General features: G+C 35.3%; 1 protein-coding gene across 1 annotated transcript in view; it reads left to right on the top strand.

The window, feature by feature from the left end:
* LOC150098599 (transmembrane and coiled-coil domains protein 2-like) overlaps nt 1–18,349 on the top strand; it is a 168,563-nt gene that overhangs the window by 131,432 nt on the left and 18,782 nt on the right. Inside the window, exons 9-10 of the mRNA XM_090405273.1 lie at nt 8,945–9,197; nt 12,659–12,724. Coding sequence (XP_090261399.1) covers nt 8,945–9,197; nt 12,659–12,724 — 319 coding nt within the window. The remainder of the gene's footprint in view (nt 1–8,944; nt 9,198–12,658; nt 12,725–18,349) is intronic.

Here is an 18,349-nt window from a genome sequence, read left to right as displayed (position 1 = left end):
AGATATCAGAGAGTGGTTTACTCGGGAGTAGAGTCCACAAGACGGCCTGTGACTAGTGGTGTGCCACAAGGATCTGTTCTTGGACCACTGCTGTTTAATTTGTTCATAAATGATATAGGAAATGATCTGAGAGGAACAGTTCATTTGTTTGCGGATGATGCGAAGTTGGGTAGGGCAATAGTGAATGCAGATGACGTCAAAATTTTGCAGGATGATTTGGATAGATTGGAGGTCTGGGCTAAGGAGAATGGATGTTAGTTTAATGTGGCAAAATGTAAGGTTATGCATTTTGGGGTGAAAAGATTGGCGGCAGTTTACTGCATTGGTGGAACCCTGCTCCAGGAAATTGATGAGGCACGAGATTTAGGAGTGTTGGTAGATAAGGAATTGAAATTTAGGGGACACATTGCAAAAGTGACCAAAACAGCTCATCAAATCACTTGGTTGCTGAAGAATACATTGACAAGCAGAGACAAGCAGGTTATTGTTCCTCTCTATCGAGCCTTGATAAGACCCCATCTAGACTACTGTGCTCAGATTTGGTCACCTAGGTTTCTTCTTGATGGGGAGGAGGTGGAGAGGATCCAGAGGCGAGTGACCAAGATGATAGCAGGTCTGTGGAATGAACCATATGAGAACAGGTTGAGGATTTGTGGGTTGCAAAAATTGGTTGATAGGCAGAGGAGGGGAGATATGATTGAGACATTCAAATTACTGAAGGGTTTCTATAAAATTAATTCAGAAGATATTTTTGAGAACAGGGCTGGTTGTGGGAGGACTAGGGGACATCCATGGAAACTGGGCAAAAGTGTGGTTAGTAAAGGTGTTAGAGCTGGGTTCTTTACTTTTAGAGTAGTGAATGAGTGGAATGCGCTCCCTGAGTCTGTGGTGGATGCTGTGACAGTGAATGAGTTTAAGGCGAGGTATGATAGATACTGTATGAATGTCAAATAGTTGTGATGAATATGATTTGGGGCCTCCCTCGATGAGTCTAATGACTCCCTAGAGTTGCCCGTAATAATAGTAATAATAATAATAGTAATAATTTTCAGAGAAGATGGCAAATTAATAAATTTGCCATTTCACTAAATAACTGAATAAATTCACATAGAATAGAGAAATTAATACTAAACCAGCTGCATAAATGTATGAATGAGAGCTGAATTAGAAACAAAACAGTTGACCAAAGGCTGGTGGTGACCACAAATATGAGATTTCTTAGAAAGATTAGGTGAGTGAACAAATTACATCAATGAAGGTATCATATTAAAAATGAGGATATTAGAAGTGAACTCGACATTGTTAGCATTCAGGAATATGTTAGTAGAGTTAATCTCAGGTGGTATGTTCACTTAAACAGAATGAAAGAGGGAAGGTTAGCAAAATAAGTGTTCTTTGCCAGAATGACAAGAAAAAAGAACTATAAGAAGACCATGGTCTAGGTGGATTGATACAGTATGATGTGCCTTGGAAGGTAGAAATATAAAATATGATAATATTGGAACATTAACAAATAACACGTTAATTTGTATGAAAATTGTTGAAAGACAGTTAGTAATAGTGTAACATTTTCAGGTAGCATTATCATAATATCCTGAACACCTCCTGAGGATACATGTCAGGAATTTGATTATAATGAATTAAACTTTACTATGAATATATGTTGCTATCCTAATTCAATGCCATTAATTTCTTATTATGTAGTATTTAAATAAATGAACCACCTATTATGCACCTAAATTTTTAACTTTGAACAAACTTGATGACATAGCCAAGGTCATTGTTTGAGGGAAGTATGATTTTGGTTTTAGAAATTAGGTTCAAGTAGACAATAAGAGAAGCACAATAAAAACACTGATAAACACACACCAAGAGTCACTGAAATAGCTTGTGTAGTAAACATGCTTCTACTTGCAAAATTATAACATATATATATATATATATATATATATAAGTAGCACAAAAAACAGAGAGCATAAAGAAAATCAATATATCAGAAGGATATATTACATGTAAGCATTTCTGGCATGAATCACAATAACTAAGATCACTAATAAAGAGGATGATATGGAAATACACTATCTGATCAAAAATATCCAGATGCCTGCTTGTTCCAACTCTCACTCTAATATGAAAGGCATTAATGTGGAATTGGCACAACACATTCAGACAGGTAGCATTCACTTTGCATCTGCCAAGCCCACACTCATCCATTGGACTGCCAGATGAAGAAGTGTAATTCACAACTTCAGAGAACATGTTTCCATTGCTTCAGAGTCTAATGCCAACAAACCATACCCACTCCACCTGATGCTTGGTGTTGCCATTGCTGATGTTAGGCTTGTAGCAGTTGCATGGCCATGGTAATCTCCTGATGAATAGTTGTGGTGCAGGTGTTGCATGCAGAGGCATTTTAGAACTTTGTAGCAAGCGTGTCATCTGTGAAGACGTGGCCTACCAAATCTCAATTGTGTTGTTGTTAATAGCATTTCCACTTTATAATAACATCATTTACAGTTGATTGGGGCCAGCTGCAGCAATTCAGAAATTATTTGAACTAAGTTGTTAAAAAGTGGTATCGTGTGATAGTGCCATGTTGAAAGTCATTGAGTGCTTCGGTATGGCATATTTTAATCTTAATGTTTGTCTATGAACATTGTAAGACAGTGTGCTTCCTTTTATACCTGTATATTCCAAGGGTTAGGCAAGTAAATAGAGTAGGGGTGAAATGGGTGAACAGTGAAATCAAGAAAGCTGCATTTAAAAAGAAAAGGCTATCGGGGAGGTATATGACAGTTTGACAAACAGATCCCACTGATTTCCAAACTTGAATTAACCATCTCAAGATTAATTCAAGGGAATTCTTTTGCTATACAATAAGCAGAGGAAAATAATCATGACAGATTGACACTGGTGGATATCATGGCATCAGAGTAACCATTGCAAAGGATATGATGGAATTATTGAATGACCACTTTATCAGCATATATCATACTAATTTAAATTATGCTGTGCAACAAACGAGAAAATGTTTTTGGAGGATTGGAAGTGAAGAAAATCAGAGGTGTATTAAGTGTTGATTGGGTTAGATAATAATAAGGCTGTGGGAATGGATGACATACCACCATGTATTTTTAAGGAATGTGCACAACATTTAGTTATGCCCTTAACCTGGTTGTTTAATGAAAGTCTTGCAGTGGTTACTGTTCCTGAAGAGTAGAAAGAAGGCAAAATAATACCACTCCACAAGCATATTTCTAGGACAGAAGTTTCCAATTATAGACTAGTACAGTGGTGGTGAACCTTTTTATGTACACGTGCCAAAAATTTACAAATTGAGTTGCTGACGTGCCAAAAATTTACCAATCGATTTGGTGACGTGCCGGGCAGTTTTTAATACGGGAAAAATTAATAGAAAATTAATCTAACTTAATTTATTTATTTATTTATTTATAATTTTTATATAATTATAAATTATATAATAAAAATATAATTATAAAACAAAATAATATTTCATTTTATTTATAATATTTATTTATACATAAATTTATAATGTTATTCAGTGTAAAATTGATTATTGCATTATTAAATTGATTTTCATTATGTTGGTTTGAAAAACAAAACAGTAGTGAGAAAAATATTTATGCATTATAACTCACCATCGAAGTTTCTGTTGCTTCCCTTGCTCAGCTAAGAGCAAGGGAAGCAACAGAAGGATGTCAACTTGTCGGCAAAACGCTTACCATATTAACTCGAAAATAACCCTCCTTCGTGTATAACTGGTACCCCTGATTTTACTTTACGAAAGAAGGACATTAAAAAGTGTTGCATATACCTTGCACACGAAAAATTTTTAAACATGCTCATGTTGAGGCGATAGTAACTCACTCCCTGCAGTTAACAACACACCCTCCCCTACAACCATTATACTGCAGATGAAAGAAAAACAAGTAGTTTTATTGTATCACTGATTAAGGTACGGAGGCTTTTACAGTCTGTGTAATATATTTCTCAACAAATAGTGCAATTAGAGACAGCTGGAATAAAATCAGCACTAACTAATGAATCGCAAGTCCTCTCTCACAGAAACTACGCTGTATAGACTCGAGCAAAACTATATGTTGCACCAAAAACATAGTATCTAACTAGAAACTCGTGTCCAATTTTTCAATTACATGAAATAAGTGTTTGTTTTATTGCATTTGAAATTCTCGATGTCATTATGACACATCACAAAGGCTAACTTCAAATAAAATTCTACCACGAATTGAAATATGCTATATAATGCATGTGTGAGTTCCTGTGCCAGCTCAAACGCAAACAAGCAGCAATAAAATTCAACCAAAGGTTGAAACTTTGTGTGAGTTGAGCCCACCGATAAAGAGAAGTTCTATCAGAACGATAAACGACAGCCCCGTCGTGAATGTGTTAAAACTAGGAAATATATAATGATTGTTGTTATGACAGTTTCACATGTTATGGAATTTGGTTGAAGAGAATTAGCATTTCAACTCAACAATTGTAGGCTTTGTCTTTGGGTCACACACCCTTTTGTTAATACTGCAACAATCATATTTACATCTTCATAGCTGCTCTCTGGTGTAAAACAAAAGTTAATTTGTACATATTGTAACAATTAAAAAAAAAAAAAAAAAAGTTGAATAATTTATAAACGTATAAAAGGATATCACCTGTAAATCGTTGACGTGCCAGCCAAATTCTTGGACGTGCCACCTCTGGCACATGTACCATAGGTTTGCCATCTATGGACTAGTATATATAATTGCAGTTGTGATCAATGTGTTGAAGAGATTGGGTAGAAACATAATACAAAATTGGGTTGATGGACATAAGATTCTTTATGATGATCAGCATGGATTTGTAAACAGTAGGTCTTGTTTTTTTAACAATTTTCTTGCATTTTATGATAAGTTAATCAGCGTGTTAGATAAGGGAGAATCATATACAGTGATATTATTGAACTTTTCAAAAGCATTCAACCAACTTATCATGTGGTAATCTATACAAGCTGCAGAGGATGGAAATAAATTGTATATTGGTTAGATAGATTTGTGATGGGCTCTCTGAATGATAACAAGTTGTGTATGATGGAGCAGTGTTTCAAAAAAGGAGAGTAACCAGTGACATGTCCCAGATTCTGTTCTTGGGCCTCTGTGGACTGAACTGGGAATGTTCAGTTGTTTGCAGTTGATGTTAATTCCCTTCAGGAAGATATGAATAGACTTTTGACTTGGACAAAGAAGTGGGGGTTATAGTTTTAACATTAATAAGTGCAAGATGTTGCATTTTGGAATGCAGAACTATAAGGCTGTGTACTATATTGCTGGGAGTCTACTGCAGGGAGTGAATGAGATTCGGGAGTGATGGTTAAGTATTGTTGCAAGTATTGCAAAGACTGCACATCATAGTGCCATTGTGATAAGAAGCACACTAACATGTAGAGATTAAGGAGATAGCTGTGCCATTGTGATAAGAAGCACACTAACATGTAGAGATTAAGGAGATAGCTATGCCACTGTATAAAGCACTGCTAGACCACACTTGGACTATTGTGCTCAGATTTGATCAGCTAGATTTCATTGTCATTTGGAAATATTGGAGGGGATCGAGAGATGAGTGACTAAGACAATATCAGGACTGTGGAATGTTGGCTATGGGGAGAGGTTGAAGAAATGTGGATTGCAGAAAATTTCCTGGATAGGAGGAAAAGGAGTCATATGATACAGATGTTTAAGTTAGTGAGGAGATTTTATCAGATTAATCCTGAGGGAATTATAAAAAGAGTAAAACTTGAGAGAGGAAGATGCAGAGGCCATCTCTAGAAGTTATGTAATAAACGTGACAAAGGATATGAGGAGTAGATTTTTTTATATGGAGAATTGTGAGTGAATGAAACACATTACCGGAATATGTTGTTAATTTAGGGAATGTTACAGATTTTAAGATTCAATATGATAAATGTGTTGTCAGTTAAATGAAACTCTCATGATGAGTCTGCCTTCTCCATGGAGAGTGTAGTAATAATATGCCATGTTTTTGATATACCTAGCCATATCCACTACTATAAAGAGGTCTTCAGATATTTTTGTTCAGATAGTATATGCACTGCCCAACTCTCTCATTTAGTAAAGGTTTTCTTCCAGAAAACTGTTATTAAATGTTAAATGATGTTAAACTTACACCCCGACTATTAAATTTTTGTTGATTCTTCAGTAAATCACAACTTAAGGCACACTTTACTGTATTTACTTTCCATGGTAATCTGTAATAATATTCCATCGTTGCTATCCACTGAATATAAATTTGTGGTTTCAGGTAATTGGTCTATTCGAATATTTTTTTACTATTTAGATGCAGTTTGAATTTTAACATTAATTTAATTGTAACTAAACACAACTGAATTTTAATATAACACTTTTAATTTTGTGACAGTGAATTTAATTAATGGAGATCATGTTCAGCATAGTGTGTAGATGATTATATGACCAGTTGGAGTGACCTTTTCAGTCAGAGTATTATTATTATTATTATTATCTGAGACCTCCAGGGAGTCAAGGACTCATCGAGGGAGGCTGTAAATTACCCAACCCGGCTATCATACCTTCCCTTAAATTCATTTACACTAGATGCACTCACTACCCCTAAGGGCAAATTATTCCACTCACTCACTCACTCACTGCTCTCTGAGAGAAAAACCTAGCTCTTACCCCTTTCTTGACTGAGAATAACCTTAACTTCCATGGATGTCCCCATGTTCTCTCCCCACCTTCCATATAACGAAAAATTTCATCATTTGATATGCTATAACACCCATTCAAAAGTTTATAGACCTCTATCATATCTGGTTAAGACCTCTTAACCAGAGTCTGCAATCTACATGCTCGCAATCTGTCCTCATAATCTAAATCCCATAATCTAGATATAATCTTTGTAACTCTTCTTTGCACCCTTTCCACAGCTTTATCCCCTTGGAACCTGGGAGACCAAATCTGAGCACAGTGATCCAAGTGTGGTCTTATCAAAGCCTTATGAAGAGGCAAAATTACTTCCTTATCCTTACATGTCAAGGTTTGCTTCAGGATAGAAATTATCCTCTGAGTTGTATTTGCAACTTTTGCTATGTGACCTTTAAAATTTAAATTCTTATCCACCAATACACCAAGATCCCTTGCCTCTTCAGTTTCTTGTAGCATAACCCCGCTAATATAATATGACGCTGGATCTCTAATCACGCCAAAGTGCATAACTTTACACTTACTAACATTAAACTGACAGCCATTTTCATTTGCCCAGATTTCCAGTCTATTCAAATAATTTTGTAATTGCTGAATATCAGTAGAATCCCTGATTTCTCTGCCTATCTTTGCATCATCAGCAAACAATTGCAAATCTGATGATAGACCCTGCTTGAAGTCATTAATATATAGATTGAACAATAATGGCCCAAGGACTGAACCCTGAGGTACACCACTGGTTACCTTAAATCTGGCAGATTCACACCCACTGTATACCACTTTTTGATACCTGTCTGTTAACCATCCTCTGATCCAAGCCAATAGATTATGTTCCAATCCCAGATTCTCCAGTTTATGCAACAGCCTATCGTGTGGTATCCTATCAAATGCCTTAGAAAAATCTAACATTATGATAGTGTATCCATTTCCTTTATCCAACTCGGCTGTAACATTGTTATAAAATATGAGCAAATTACTAAAACATGACCTTCCTTTGGTAAACCCATGCTGTTCCCTGCAGAGTATAGAATGATTGTCTACCCATTTCTGTATGCAAGTTCTTACTAACTTCTCTAAAATCTTCACTACCACACCAGAAATACTAATAGGTCGGTAATTAGACACATCAGTTTTTGCACCATCCTTGTGCAATGGAACTATATTACATTCCTTCCGTTCCTGTGGTATCATTCCTGAGCTGAGACTCAAGTTATACAAATGTGTGAAAGGCTTAGCCAATTCAGCTGAACGTTCCTTTAACAAACGGGCAGATATCCCATCTGTCCCTATTGACAAATTTTTATCCAGGTTATGCAAAAGCTCTTCAACCTCATTTTCATGAACCTCTAACTCTTCATCCAACATAGCAGTAGCATTGTGCACCATACTACATACACCTGGTTGATATATCTTAGCAAAGTGAGCACTCATTAACTGAACAATCTCCTTAGCTTCCGACACTAGTGTATCATCTGCATTCAATAAAGTTATTCTTCCATATTCATTCATTCTTTTGCTTGCAGCATAACGATAAAGTTCTTTTGGATTGCCTTTAGCTTGCATGGCCAATACTCCGTTTTAGCTTTTCTCACAATACTCGTTACTTTTCTGGCCTGAGGTTTATATATTTCATAACTCCTCTCACTCTTATTCTCACGATACTCTTTCCACATCATCTGCTTCTTGTGGATTTCTAGCTTAATAAGGCTGCACATCCATTTCACACCCAACCTATTTACTCTTCGAACACTAGGGATACATTCAGATACCGCCTCTTTCAAGCACTTTTTCAAATATTCCCATGCATTGTTGATTTTTGCCATTCAGTAACTGATACCATGGGACCAAAGATTGTATTCTTCTAAGTCAATCATCATTTCCAGCTTTGTAATTCAGCATGTAGCCTGTTTTAATTGGAGCTTCAATACAAGTAGATATTTCCCAAGAAAGAACAGCATGATCACTGTCACCAATTGGTGGTGAAATAGCATCCTATAGGTAGTTTGTTTTAGGTTTCAACAAAAATATTTTCATTCTTTTGTGTAAGCTTTGTATATTTATCCAAGTAAAGCCTTGCTTTTTTTTCCCCTTATATCATTTTCGGGAACCAAACTTAAAAGTACTATTATAACCCAACATTAAAATGGAATAACAAAACATGCCAGAACATTTTTTATCATTATTTCTAGCACCAAATATACATCAGATGAAGAAAGCTCCAGTATGACATCAGAATCTGGTCAGTTGGGTGTAGGTGGAGCACCTTCAACAAGTCCCCATCATCAGCAGCATCCTTTGCTACAGGTTGTTCCGTCTGTTCCTGAATCTTCACCTGTTCAAGCTGCTCTGCCAACTACAGTTGATTTAGAACCAATTCTTCAAGAATTAAGGACCCAGAGAGAAGAATATCAGCACTTAGCTGAAGAGGTAGAAACACTTAAGGTATAAAATATTTGCATAAATTTTCTCATTACTTCAAGTTAGGAATGTATTTGTATATCTGTTGGTTATTTTATGTTCTTGCAGGTTGTCTTTGTTATTAAAATATTTTAATGGATTAAGTTACTGGCAAGATGAGATATGTTGATAAAATCCATTTGTTTGCCAATGCATACAAAGGAAATAAAACTGGCACAAAAGAAATATTTTTTTAACAGCCATTCAGCAGTAGAACATGAACTCTTAACCTGCTCTCCCTGTAGACTTTGTTGTTGATTGGCAGTGGATAATCTAGGATAAGTACTTGCTGGTAGGAAATTGATTCAACTATTAGAACAGTGTTATAATTGTTACAACTATTAAAAATTAAAGATACTAAGAAATTATATACTTCGTTTAATCCTTTATCCAAGTGTAAACAAACATAGTTTGTGCCTGAAGTATTTTCAGGACTGGGGCAACTCATATAATGAATTGATTATGACTTCATTAGCTTCTATGTTATTATAGCATGAAGTCATTAGATATGAGTCTACATATGAGTTGTCCCAGTCCTGAAAATACTTCAGTTGCAAACTTTGTTTGCTTACACTTGGATAAATGATTAAACCAAGTATATAATTTCTTGGTATCTTTAATTTATAGTATAACCAAGTGGAAAAAGTTCTAACAATTATCTCTAATCCAAAGTATTTTAATAATAATTGGTGACACCTTTTGGCTACTCATATATGAAAATATAACTTCGACATTACTTCAACCTATGAGGATATGTGCTTTACATTATGGGACACCAAGGCAAGTGATGTGAAGTCATTAGCTTCTGTATACGAGTTGTCCCAGTCCTGAAAATACTTCAGGTGCAAACTTTGTTTGCTTACACTTGGATAAAGGATTAAATGAAGTATATAATTTCTTGGTATCTTTAATTCATAGTATAACCAAGTGGAAAAAATTCCAACAATTATCTCTAATCCAAAGTATTTTAATAATAATGGGTGACACCTTTTGGCTACTCATATATGAAAATATAACTTCGACATTACTTCAACCTGTGAGGATATGTGCTTTGCATTATGGGACACCAAGGCAAGTGATGTGAAGTCATTAGCTTCTGTATACGAGTTGTCCCAGTCCTGAAAATACTTCAGGTGCAAACTTTGTTTGCTTACACTTGGATAAAGGATTAAATGAAGTATATAATTTCTTGGAATCTTTAATGTTTAAATATCTGTGGGTCAGATAAGAATCTCTGAATATACTAAACCTGTGCAGTACTCTTTATCCTGTATATAGAAAAACACTAAATACTTTTATTCTTCAGTGATATAAAAGAAAAAAATATTCCTAGGAATATTGGGGGAGGGCTGAAAAGTTCTGATAAACATCTAGAACATGGTTCTACCTCAATTCCTTCATGATGATTATCACAACTTTTCAGCACATCCTCATAGCAGTAGGTTATATATGCTGAGTGGGAATTTTAACTGTTGAAAATTTAATTTATTATATATAAAAATGTTTTGAAATTAATTTGCTGGAAAGATCAGTTTTGCTATGAAAGTTGTCTGGAGTTTCATATTATTATGAGTTCAGTATTCATAAAAAAACACAAACTACTTTAACTTGTGGTTTTGTAATGCAAAATATGTTTACCTTTAGCTTTCAGAAATTTAAGAAATTGGAGAGCAAAAATAAGTCTGTTTATCTTAAAATAATTAAACAAATGATCTTATTTTAAGATAATTAAACAAGTTTAATTATCTTAAAATAATTAAACAATAGCTTGAAATGTTTTTTATTCTCCACGAAAGGTGGAAACATGTAACTATTTCTGATGTACTGTAGTATTGGGAATTAGATAATCTAGGTGCCCTGCTGTGGAGACCAAAATAATCTTTTTACAGGCCCTGTATAAGCAAGGAAGGATAGTCTCATGAACAGTAAATATCAGAAGTAATAACTACAAGGACTAAAGTTAAAAATATGAATAAAGTGTGGTAAAACTTGTAGATTTATTAGAAGAGTAAACAAATTTCAACATGTTTTGCCATCAGTTAACATTGTTGGGAAAAGCATTAGAGAACATACTAAATCTGAGTGCTTTAACAATGTTCTTTTTTAAAAAATAAATAAATAAAAGCAATCGATAATAAAGTAGTTAATTATATGTGCCATTAGATACATCATGGATATTTTGTACATTTTTGTGTAAAGTCTGTAGGTGGTTATTGGCATAATAAAGGTCTTGTAAGTTACACAAACTAATTAGAGACTTTCAAATGCTGTGAAGTTTCTGACCTGGTTGTTTCTGTTTAAGGTACTGTGTGAATGAACAAATCTCTTAAGAAGACTCCTCAAACACTCTAGCAGAAATGTCTTCTATATCTTCCTGTGTGGGGTGGTTTTTCTGTAGACATCTAACATTAAGTCTCCACCATTTTTTTATTATTTTTTTTTATTATAAGAATATTCAAAAAAGGTAATTTTATTATCCTTTTTGTCTCCAGCATAAACTTAATTTTGGGATGGCAATCATTCAGGACGTATACAAAGTCTTCTAATTCTTTAAGAGTATGTTTCCAGATAATAAAAATAGTGTCCATATCATCATCATCATACCTGTAACTTTAAGCACTTCATTCTCAAATTTTTCCATAAATAAATTGGCAGTGAGAAGCAGTGGCAGTGGGTTTTGGTGCTATATATTTGGAAGTAAAACTTGGATTTTCTGAGCAAAGAAGGAAGAACAGAAGGCAGGATGGAAGCGATGTGTAATGTCCATTGGCAGTAGGTCTGCGAGACTGATGGAGTGACTTAGATATCTACAAGACTCTCTGAAAAATGAGCTGAGTTTTTTTAAAAAGGAATGTGAGTGTTCAATGTCAGTCTTAAGGGGCTTGGAGAAATGAGAAGATAACTGGGGGACTTGCCATCCACTATTGGATGGGGGTGAGCATTGGCTTTATGCATTTTGGGTATGTTATAGTTTAGGGGTTATGAGTTGTCTTCATTTGTTTTATATGTTCCTTTGAGAAACCATTTGATTGATTTGTATATAAATAGTCTCGCCATAGAAGGCAAGATTAGAAGTTTCGGGAAACAAATGAAGACAACTCAAAACCCCTATTATATTATTATATAATAATAATAATAAAAAAAATGGAGGAATCTAGATTTAGTGTTCTTTCTCTGGCTTGGAACATTGGATCGCACAAAACTTAATCTGGTGACTTTGTAGGTCATCGAATTGATTTTTAGAAAAGGAATCCTACCTAATGTAGTTTATACAATCAGGAGGTATGATGATCGTTGATATTTTAGAGGTTTTATGTAAAATATAATTTCTGCTTGAGAGTTGAAACTGAACTATAAAATTTGATGTTATTACTTCATATATATATAATTAAACTTATTCATATAACAAATGAATAATTTTAAGAAAATGACTTCCTCTATTTCAGACTCAGTTACAGCAGGAATGTGCCTTTTTTAACCAAGCTTTACAAGAAGAAAGATATAGGTATGAGGTAAGTAGTAAACAAAATTTTTCTTGTATTTTTGCATATTATAGGCAGATCTCATCTGTTCATTCAGATTTTTCACATCACTCATTTAATATTCTGTTTCATTATTATTTGTTACCTGTTTTTACATTTAGATGAAACATGAATTTCTTTCTATTACAGTCTTTTAAAACAAAACAAAAAAAAAATACTAGTTGTGTATAAATATCACCCATTGAAAGGCTGTTAGCGACCCATGTTACTAATACTAGGGATTAAGGGATGGTGGGTTTTCGAGCCATGGATGTTTGGTGAATGTCTAGATGGAAGATAAATTTCATCACCCAGTGTGTGATGAGCCTCCATAACTCAGTCAGTATAGATGAAGCCCTTTGGTTGGAAAGACCTGGGTTTGATTCCCTTTAGTAGCATGAGGAACCTTTATCTGGTCTCTTTTGGCAAAGGTGAGTTAGCCGGTCTCATACAGAGGTAGGGGTTTTTTCACCCAGAAACTCGAGTTTTTCGTTTTTCCCCAGAACAGGCAAACCGGCCCCATGAACACACATGAATACATCCCAGCCATATGCCAGTCCCGAGCCCAGATAAAATTGGGGAGTTGGGGAAAGTAATGGTGAACTACCCTATAAAAAAAATTTCACCAGGAATACTTTGTGGGCAATGCCTACAAAGTCACCTACAATCAGAAACAACTGAAAACAAACACCAGTACTCAGTGTGTGGCCTGGTGGTTTCACACCAGTTGATGAGATACATCTTCCATCTAAAGACATTTACAAAACATTCACAGCAGGATTGGGACTTGCAACCTGTTGGTTGAAGAGTTGGCCACACATTAACAGACATCCTATGCTATAGTTTTTAAATGGTAATACCATACATTAGAAGTTGCCCAACCTATAGTAATTGGTTTTATTTTCCTGATGATTTCTTTGGGCCATGAAGTCACTTTTTTCAGTAATTTTCGGACTTTTTTCCTTTGAGTCATCGTGGGGTCTCAATGTATAATTTGATATGTGGAACCGTCACATAGGAGGTCTTCCATTTTTCTGTTATACTCTTCTTGATTCATGATAACTGTTGCATTTCCTTTATCGGCTTTTGTAATAATATTATTTTTATTCTTATATAACTTTTTAGGGCAGTTATTTGATTAGGAGCATATTGCTTTTTAGAGGTTTAGCCTTGTTTAGAATACTTGCTACATCTAGTTGCACGTTATTGGCCATTGCCAGCGGAAGAGTGTGGATACTCCGTTCTACTTTCATCATAATTTCTAATTTAGGAATTTGTTTGGGCATGACGGCAAAGTTATGCCCCAGACTGAGAGCGTTCTTGGCTTCTTCAGTGAGTGTTTCTGACAATAGGTTTACGACCACGTGGTCTCGTCAAAGTTGTGGTCGGGAGTTCCTATGTTGGCGCTGTTGTAGGAATTCATATTTCTTCAGTCAGGTGTCTACTTTTTACTTTTGTAAATTCTTTTTTTGCTGCAACTTTGTAACATGGCCTTCGTTTCAGTATTGAAACATGGCCTTTGATCCACTTTCAAATCTCATATCAAACTAGCAACTCTGATCCGCTTGCCTAAGGATAAACTTTACCCTTTAGCACACCCAGGAGTGTATGAAGTTCCCTGTGACTTGGCCTATTATGGGCAAACAGGAAGATCAGTTAACATCCACCTGGAAGAACATGAAAAATACATTCACTACTATTACTATGGCAAATCAGGACTGGCAGACCACTCTTTGGACACTCCTTCACACAGGGTTAGATGGAGGAAAACGAATGTGCTATTTAAGAGTGCGGTGTAAGTAGTTTTGAGGATTTTTGGCGCAAGGCCAAAAATCCTCAAAACTACTTACATCGCACTAATAAGGCCAATAATGGAATATGCAGCATCTATCTGGTCACCTTCGGCTTCATCGGTAAAGGAAAAATTAGACAAAATACAAGCAAAAGCATCCAAGATTATCATTGGTGCAGTCTCATCTACTAACAACATCAGAGCCCAACAGGAATGTGTGCTTGATCTGTTGGAGGACAGATGAAAATTTGCCACCATAAAATTCATAAATAATATCAGAAGCTACCAAAGCGATCATATCTCCCTAAAAACTTATGAACATTGGAATCAAAAATGCAGACTTCACAGATCATCAACTTTACAATATGATGACACTATCAGGAACGAAACAGATCTTGATCGGCTAAATGCCCACATAAATAAAGAACCTTTATTTTCTAGTCCTTTACCTCCATAAATCTAAACCTTTCCAAACTCTGTACAAAAAAAGAATCAAAAGAAATACTCAAAGAAAAAGGCCTAAATACTATCAATCTTCTTTCATCCTCCAAACAGATTATCTGTTATACTAATGGGATGGATTGTCAGACACCAATATGATTAATGGAGGCGCTGGTGTTCTTCTACTCCCGAAAGGTGAAAAACTTTCAATAAAAGTTGGATCTGGGAGAATTGCTTCCAATGTTACCAGCGAATTTTACGCAATAAATACAGCACTCGAAGCCTACTTAAAATTATCATCATCTTAACAATCTGAGGGAATTATAATTTACAGTCACTCAAGATCTATGGAAGCAATCAAAAATGGCAATACCAAGCTCTCACAAGACACCCATAAACTCTTAAATTAACTAAAGTGTTTAGGAAAAAGTTTTATTTTACAATGGATTCTTGCTCGTGTAGGCATTAATTACAATGAAGCAGCTGATAAATTAGCAAAAGAGGCTAGAGAACTCAACCAAAAAACTCACATAACTCTTGCTGATGCTAACGCACTAGCAAAAGCTAAACTAATTCCACTGAAATCAGTGATACAACATCAAATTCCCAAAATCAATGCTGACAGACAGACCTCCACCACAATAGCAAGACTACAAGTGTTTAGGAAAAACTACAAAAGCAAAACTACAAGTGTTTAGGAAAAAGTTTTATTTTACAATGGATTCTTGCTCATGTAGGCATTAATTACAATGAAGCAGCTGATAAATTAGCAAAAGAGGCCCGAGAACTCAACCAAAAAACTCACATGACTCTTGCTGATGCTAACGCACTAGCAAAAGCTAAACTAATTCCACTGAAATCAGTGATACAACATCAAATTCCCAAAATCAATGCTGACAGACAGACCTCCACCACAATAGAAAGACTACGAACAGGACATTATAGAGGAATAAAGATCAATACAGATGATACGAGAACATATAGAAACTGCAACAACTGCCCAATACTGAACTGACACCCACTCACATCTTTACCTGTCCAGCAATTATAGCAGCCTTGCAAGAAATAGATTCTAATCCTGAACAACAGCTCTATACAAACAAAATCATCAACATAGCTAAAGCAGTTCAAGGAGCACATGGAAACATCTAAGACTCTTCAAAGGACAAGACAATAACAACAACAATTCTGTGATTCGAGTTAAAAAAGAGGGTGTAGGTTCTACAGTTCTGTATTGATCTAACCCATTTACCATTTATAAGTATGTGATTGAGTTGAGATTTTGATCCATTTGGGTGCTCTCTTGTCCATTTTCTGTTTGCACAGAGGAAATTTGGTGTGAAGAATGGTATAGTTGTGGTCATTGCAAAGTTCTGAAAGCAGATGTCCATTGTGATTTGTTGTGTGGTGATAGATATATTGCCCTATATTTCTGGTGGATCCTGCTAAGTCTGCTCCAGTTTCTGCATTAACTATTATAATGTGGCAGTAATGTATTGGGAGGTTTGAAAGATAAGTGTCAAGTTCTTTATAAAATTTTGATTCGCTGTCTTGTTCGCCAACTTCTGTGCGTGCATATTCTGAGGTAATAGTTGCCTTGGGGTTTGAGGTCAGTACTATAAATGATATTCTGTTTGAAACTTTCTCTGTTGCAGAGATTTTATTATATAATTTTTACTGACTAAGATTCCTACACCACCATTGCCATGTTTTTCTGCTGAAGAATAAATGAAAGTCCATTTTTTGTCTGTTGATTTAGTTTCATTCCAGTCAGTGTGTGTGTGTTTTCTAGTGATGGTTTTGGACACAAATTGCATTAATTTTGTCAGTTCAGCTCCTCTGCATAACTCAAAGAATTCTCCACATTTTAAGGGTGTGCATACATTATAACTGCAAACAATTAAAGATTTTTAACTTATTTGGGATTTAGAGCGCTTGCTCTTTTCCTTGTCAATCAACTGGTTTCCAGGAAGGCTTTTGCCAGACAATGTCATGTTTACTCTTAAGGTGGAAGGATCAGAGCAAGCTCTAGATTTATTTATTCTGTTTCCTTTTGGAATCATTTTTGAATCCCCACATTAGGAGATTAGTCCTAATATGCTTCACCTGTTGGTCTGTAGGAGGTATTTCATGTCCCTCCTACTACCCATTTCTGGAGGGCTTTCCCCTATGTATTCCTGATTTCATTCCATTTGAGTGTGTTTTATCACCATGCTGTCACTGCATGTTTCATTTAGCAATCTTTTCAAGTAATTACTCCACACATCTATAATATCATTGTCTTCAGGTTTTCATGCCACCTTTATCATCTCTGTTTCCTTTTACAGTACTTCTTCCTTCATTTCTATGGTCTTACCAGCCTTCCCATGACTTTTGTTTAGCTATTGTGTTTTGCTTTCTCACATTTTTCACTGTATTATCTCAGAGCACGGCATACTTACTTTCCAGGAACTTTTGATATGGTTTCTCTTTTTTTTTTTCTTGACTGTCTCTTTAACTTCTTGAGTCCACCATAGAGTTGTGATTTCCCTGCAAACAATCTTACCACATGCCTCTCTAGCTGAATCAATGTTTTCTTTGGAGTTTGCCAGTGAATTTTTAAAGTTTGGTTGTTGTTGTTTGGGACCATTACTTCTATAGTGACTTCAGTTTTTGTTTTTTTTTCTCAAGTACTTTTCTGTGGTTTCCACACTCAATTTCCTTATCTTATTAGCTTTGAAACAGTGTCTTCTTGTAATTTGTAACTTAATGCAATATTAGCAATCAGCTATAAATTGACGTCATATTTTTCCCCTTGCAATCTTTGACACTGCTAGACCACTGTGGCCCATCTCTTGCTTGTCAGTGTCATCATTTCTAACATGTTAATTTTACATTGGAGGATCATGTTCATTTTCTTTAGTCTCCTCTTTTATTTCTTTCTCCCTATCCATATTTACCCATTACTCTTTCACATCCATTTCTGTCTATTCTTATCCTTCCGATCTCCTCTAATGATCAGTATATATCTTTGGTACCAATTCCAAGAGTTCTAAGTTTTTACACCGTAACTATTCTTCAGTATTTTCTGAGGTGAGTGAACACCTGGACTCTTGTGATATTGAATGGTCTTGTTGCAAATGATGCTACCCTGTTTCTTTTACTGATAAGAAATCTGATCCCTGTTTCATGTTTTGTAATTTTTTCAGAACAGATGATTCTTCTACCTTTCATCTTTCCTGATCTGTGCAGTGCTTCTTCACACATCCAGGTATGGTACATCAGTTTTTCTGCATCACCTTACAAAATAAGTGTTACTTTGCTAGAGCCCATAAAGTACAAATATGCCATGTTGACATATGTAGTAGGGTGTCCCTTAAAGTTAGATAACTAGGAGGAGAAAC

Source organism: Typopeltis vanoorti, chromosome 15 (assembly GCF_054136105.1).
Source record: "Typopeltis vanoorti isolate ZY-2024b chromosome 15, IOZ_Tvanoo_1.0, whole genome shotgun sequence".
Lineage (NCBI taxonomy): Eukaryota > Metazoa > Arthropoda > Arachnida > Uropygi > Thelyphonidae > Typopeltis > Typopeltis vanoorti.
This window is presented reverse-complemented; position numbering and strand designations above follow the sequence as displayed.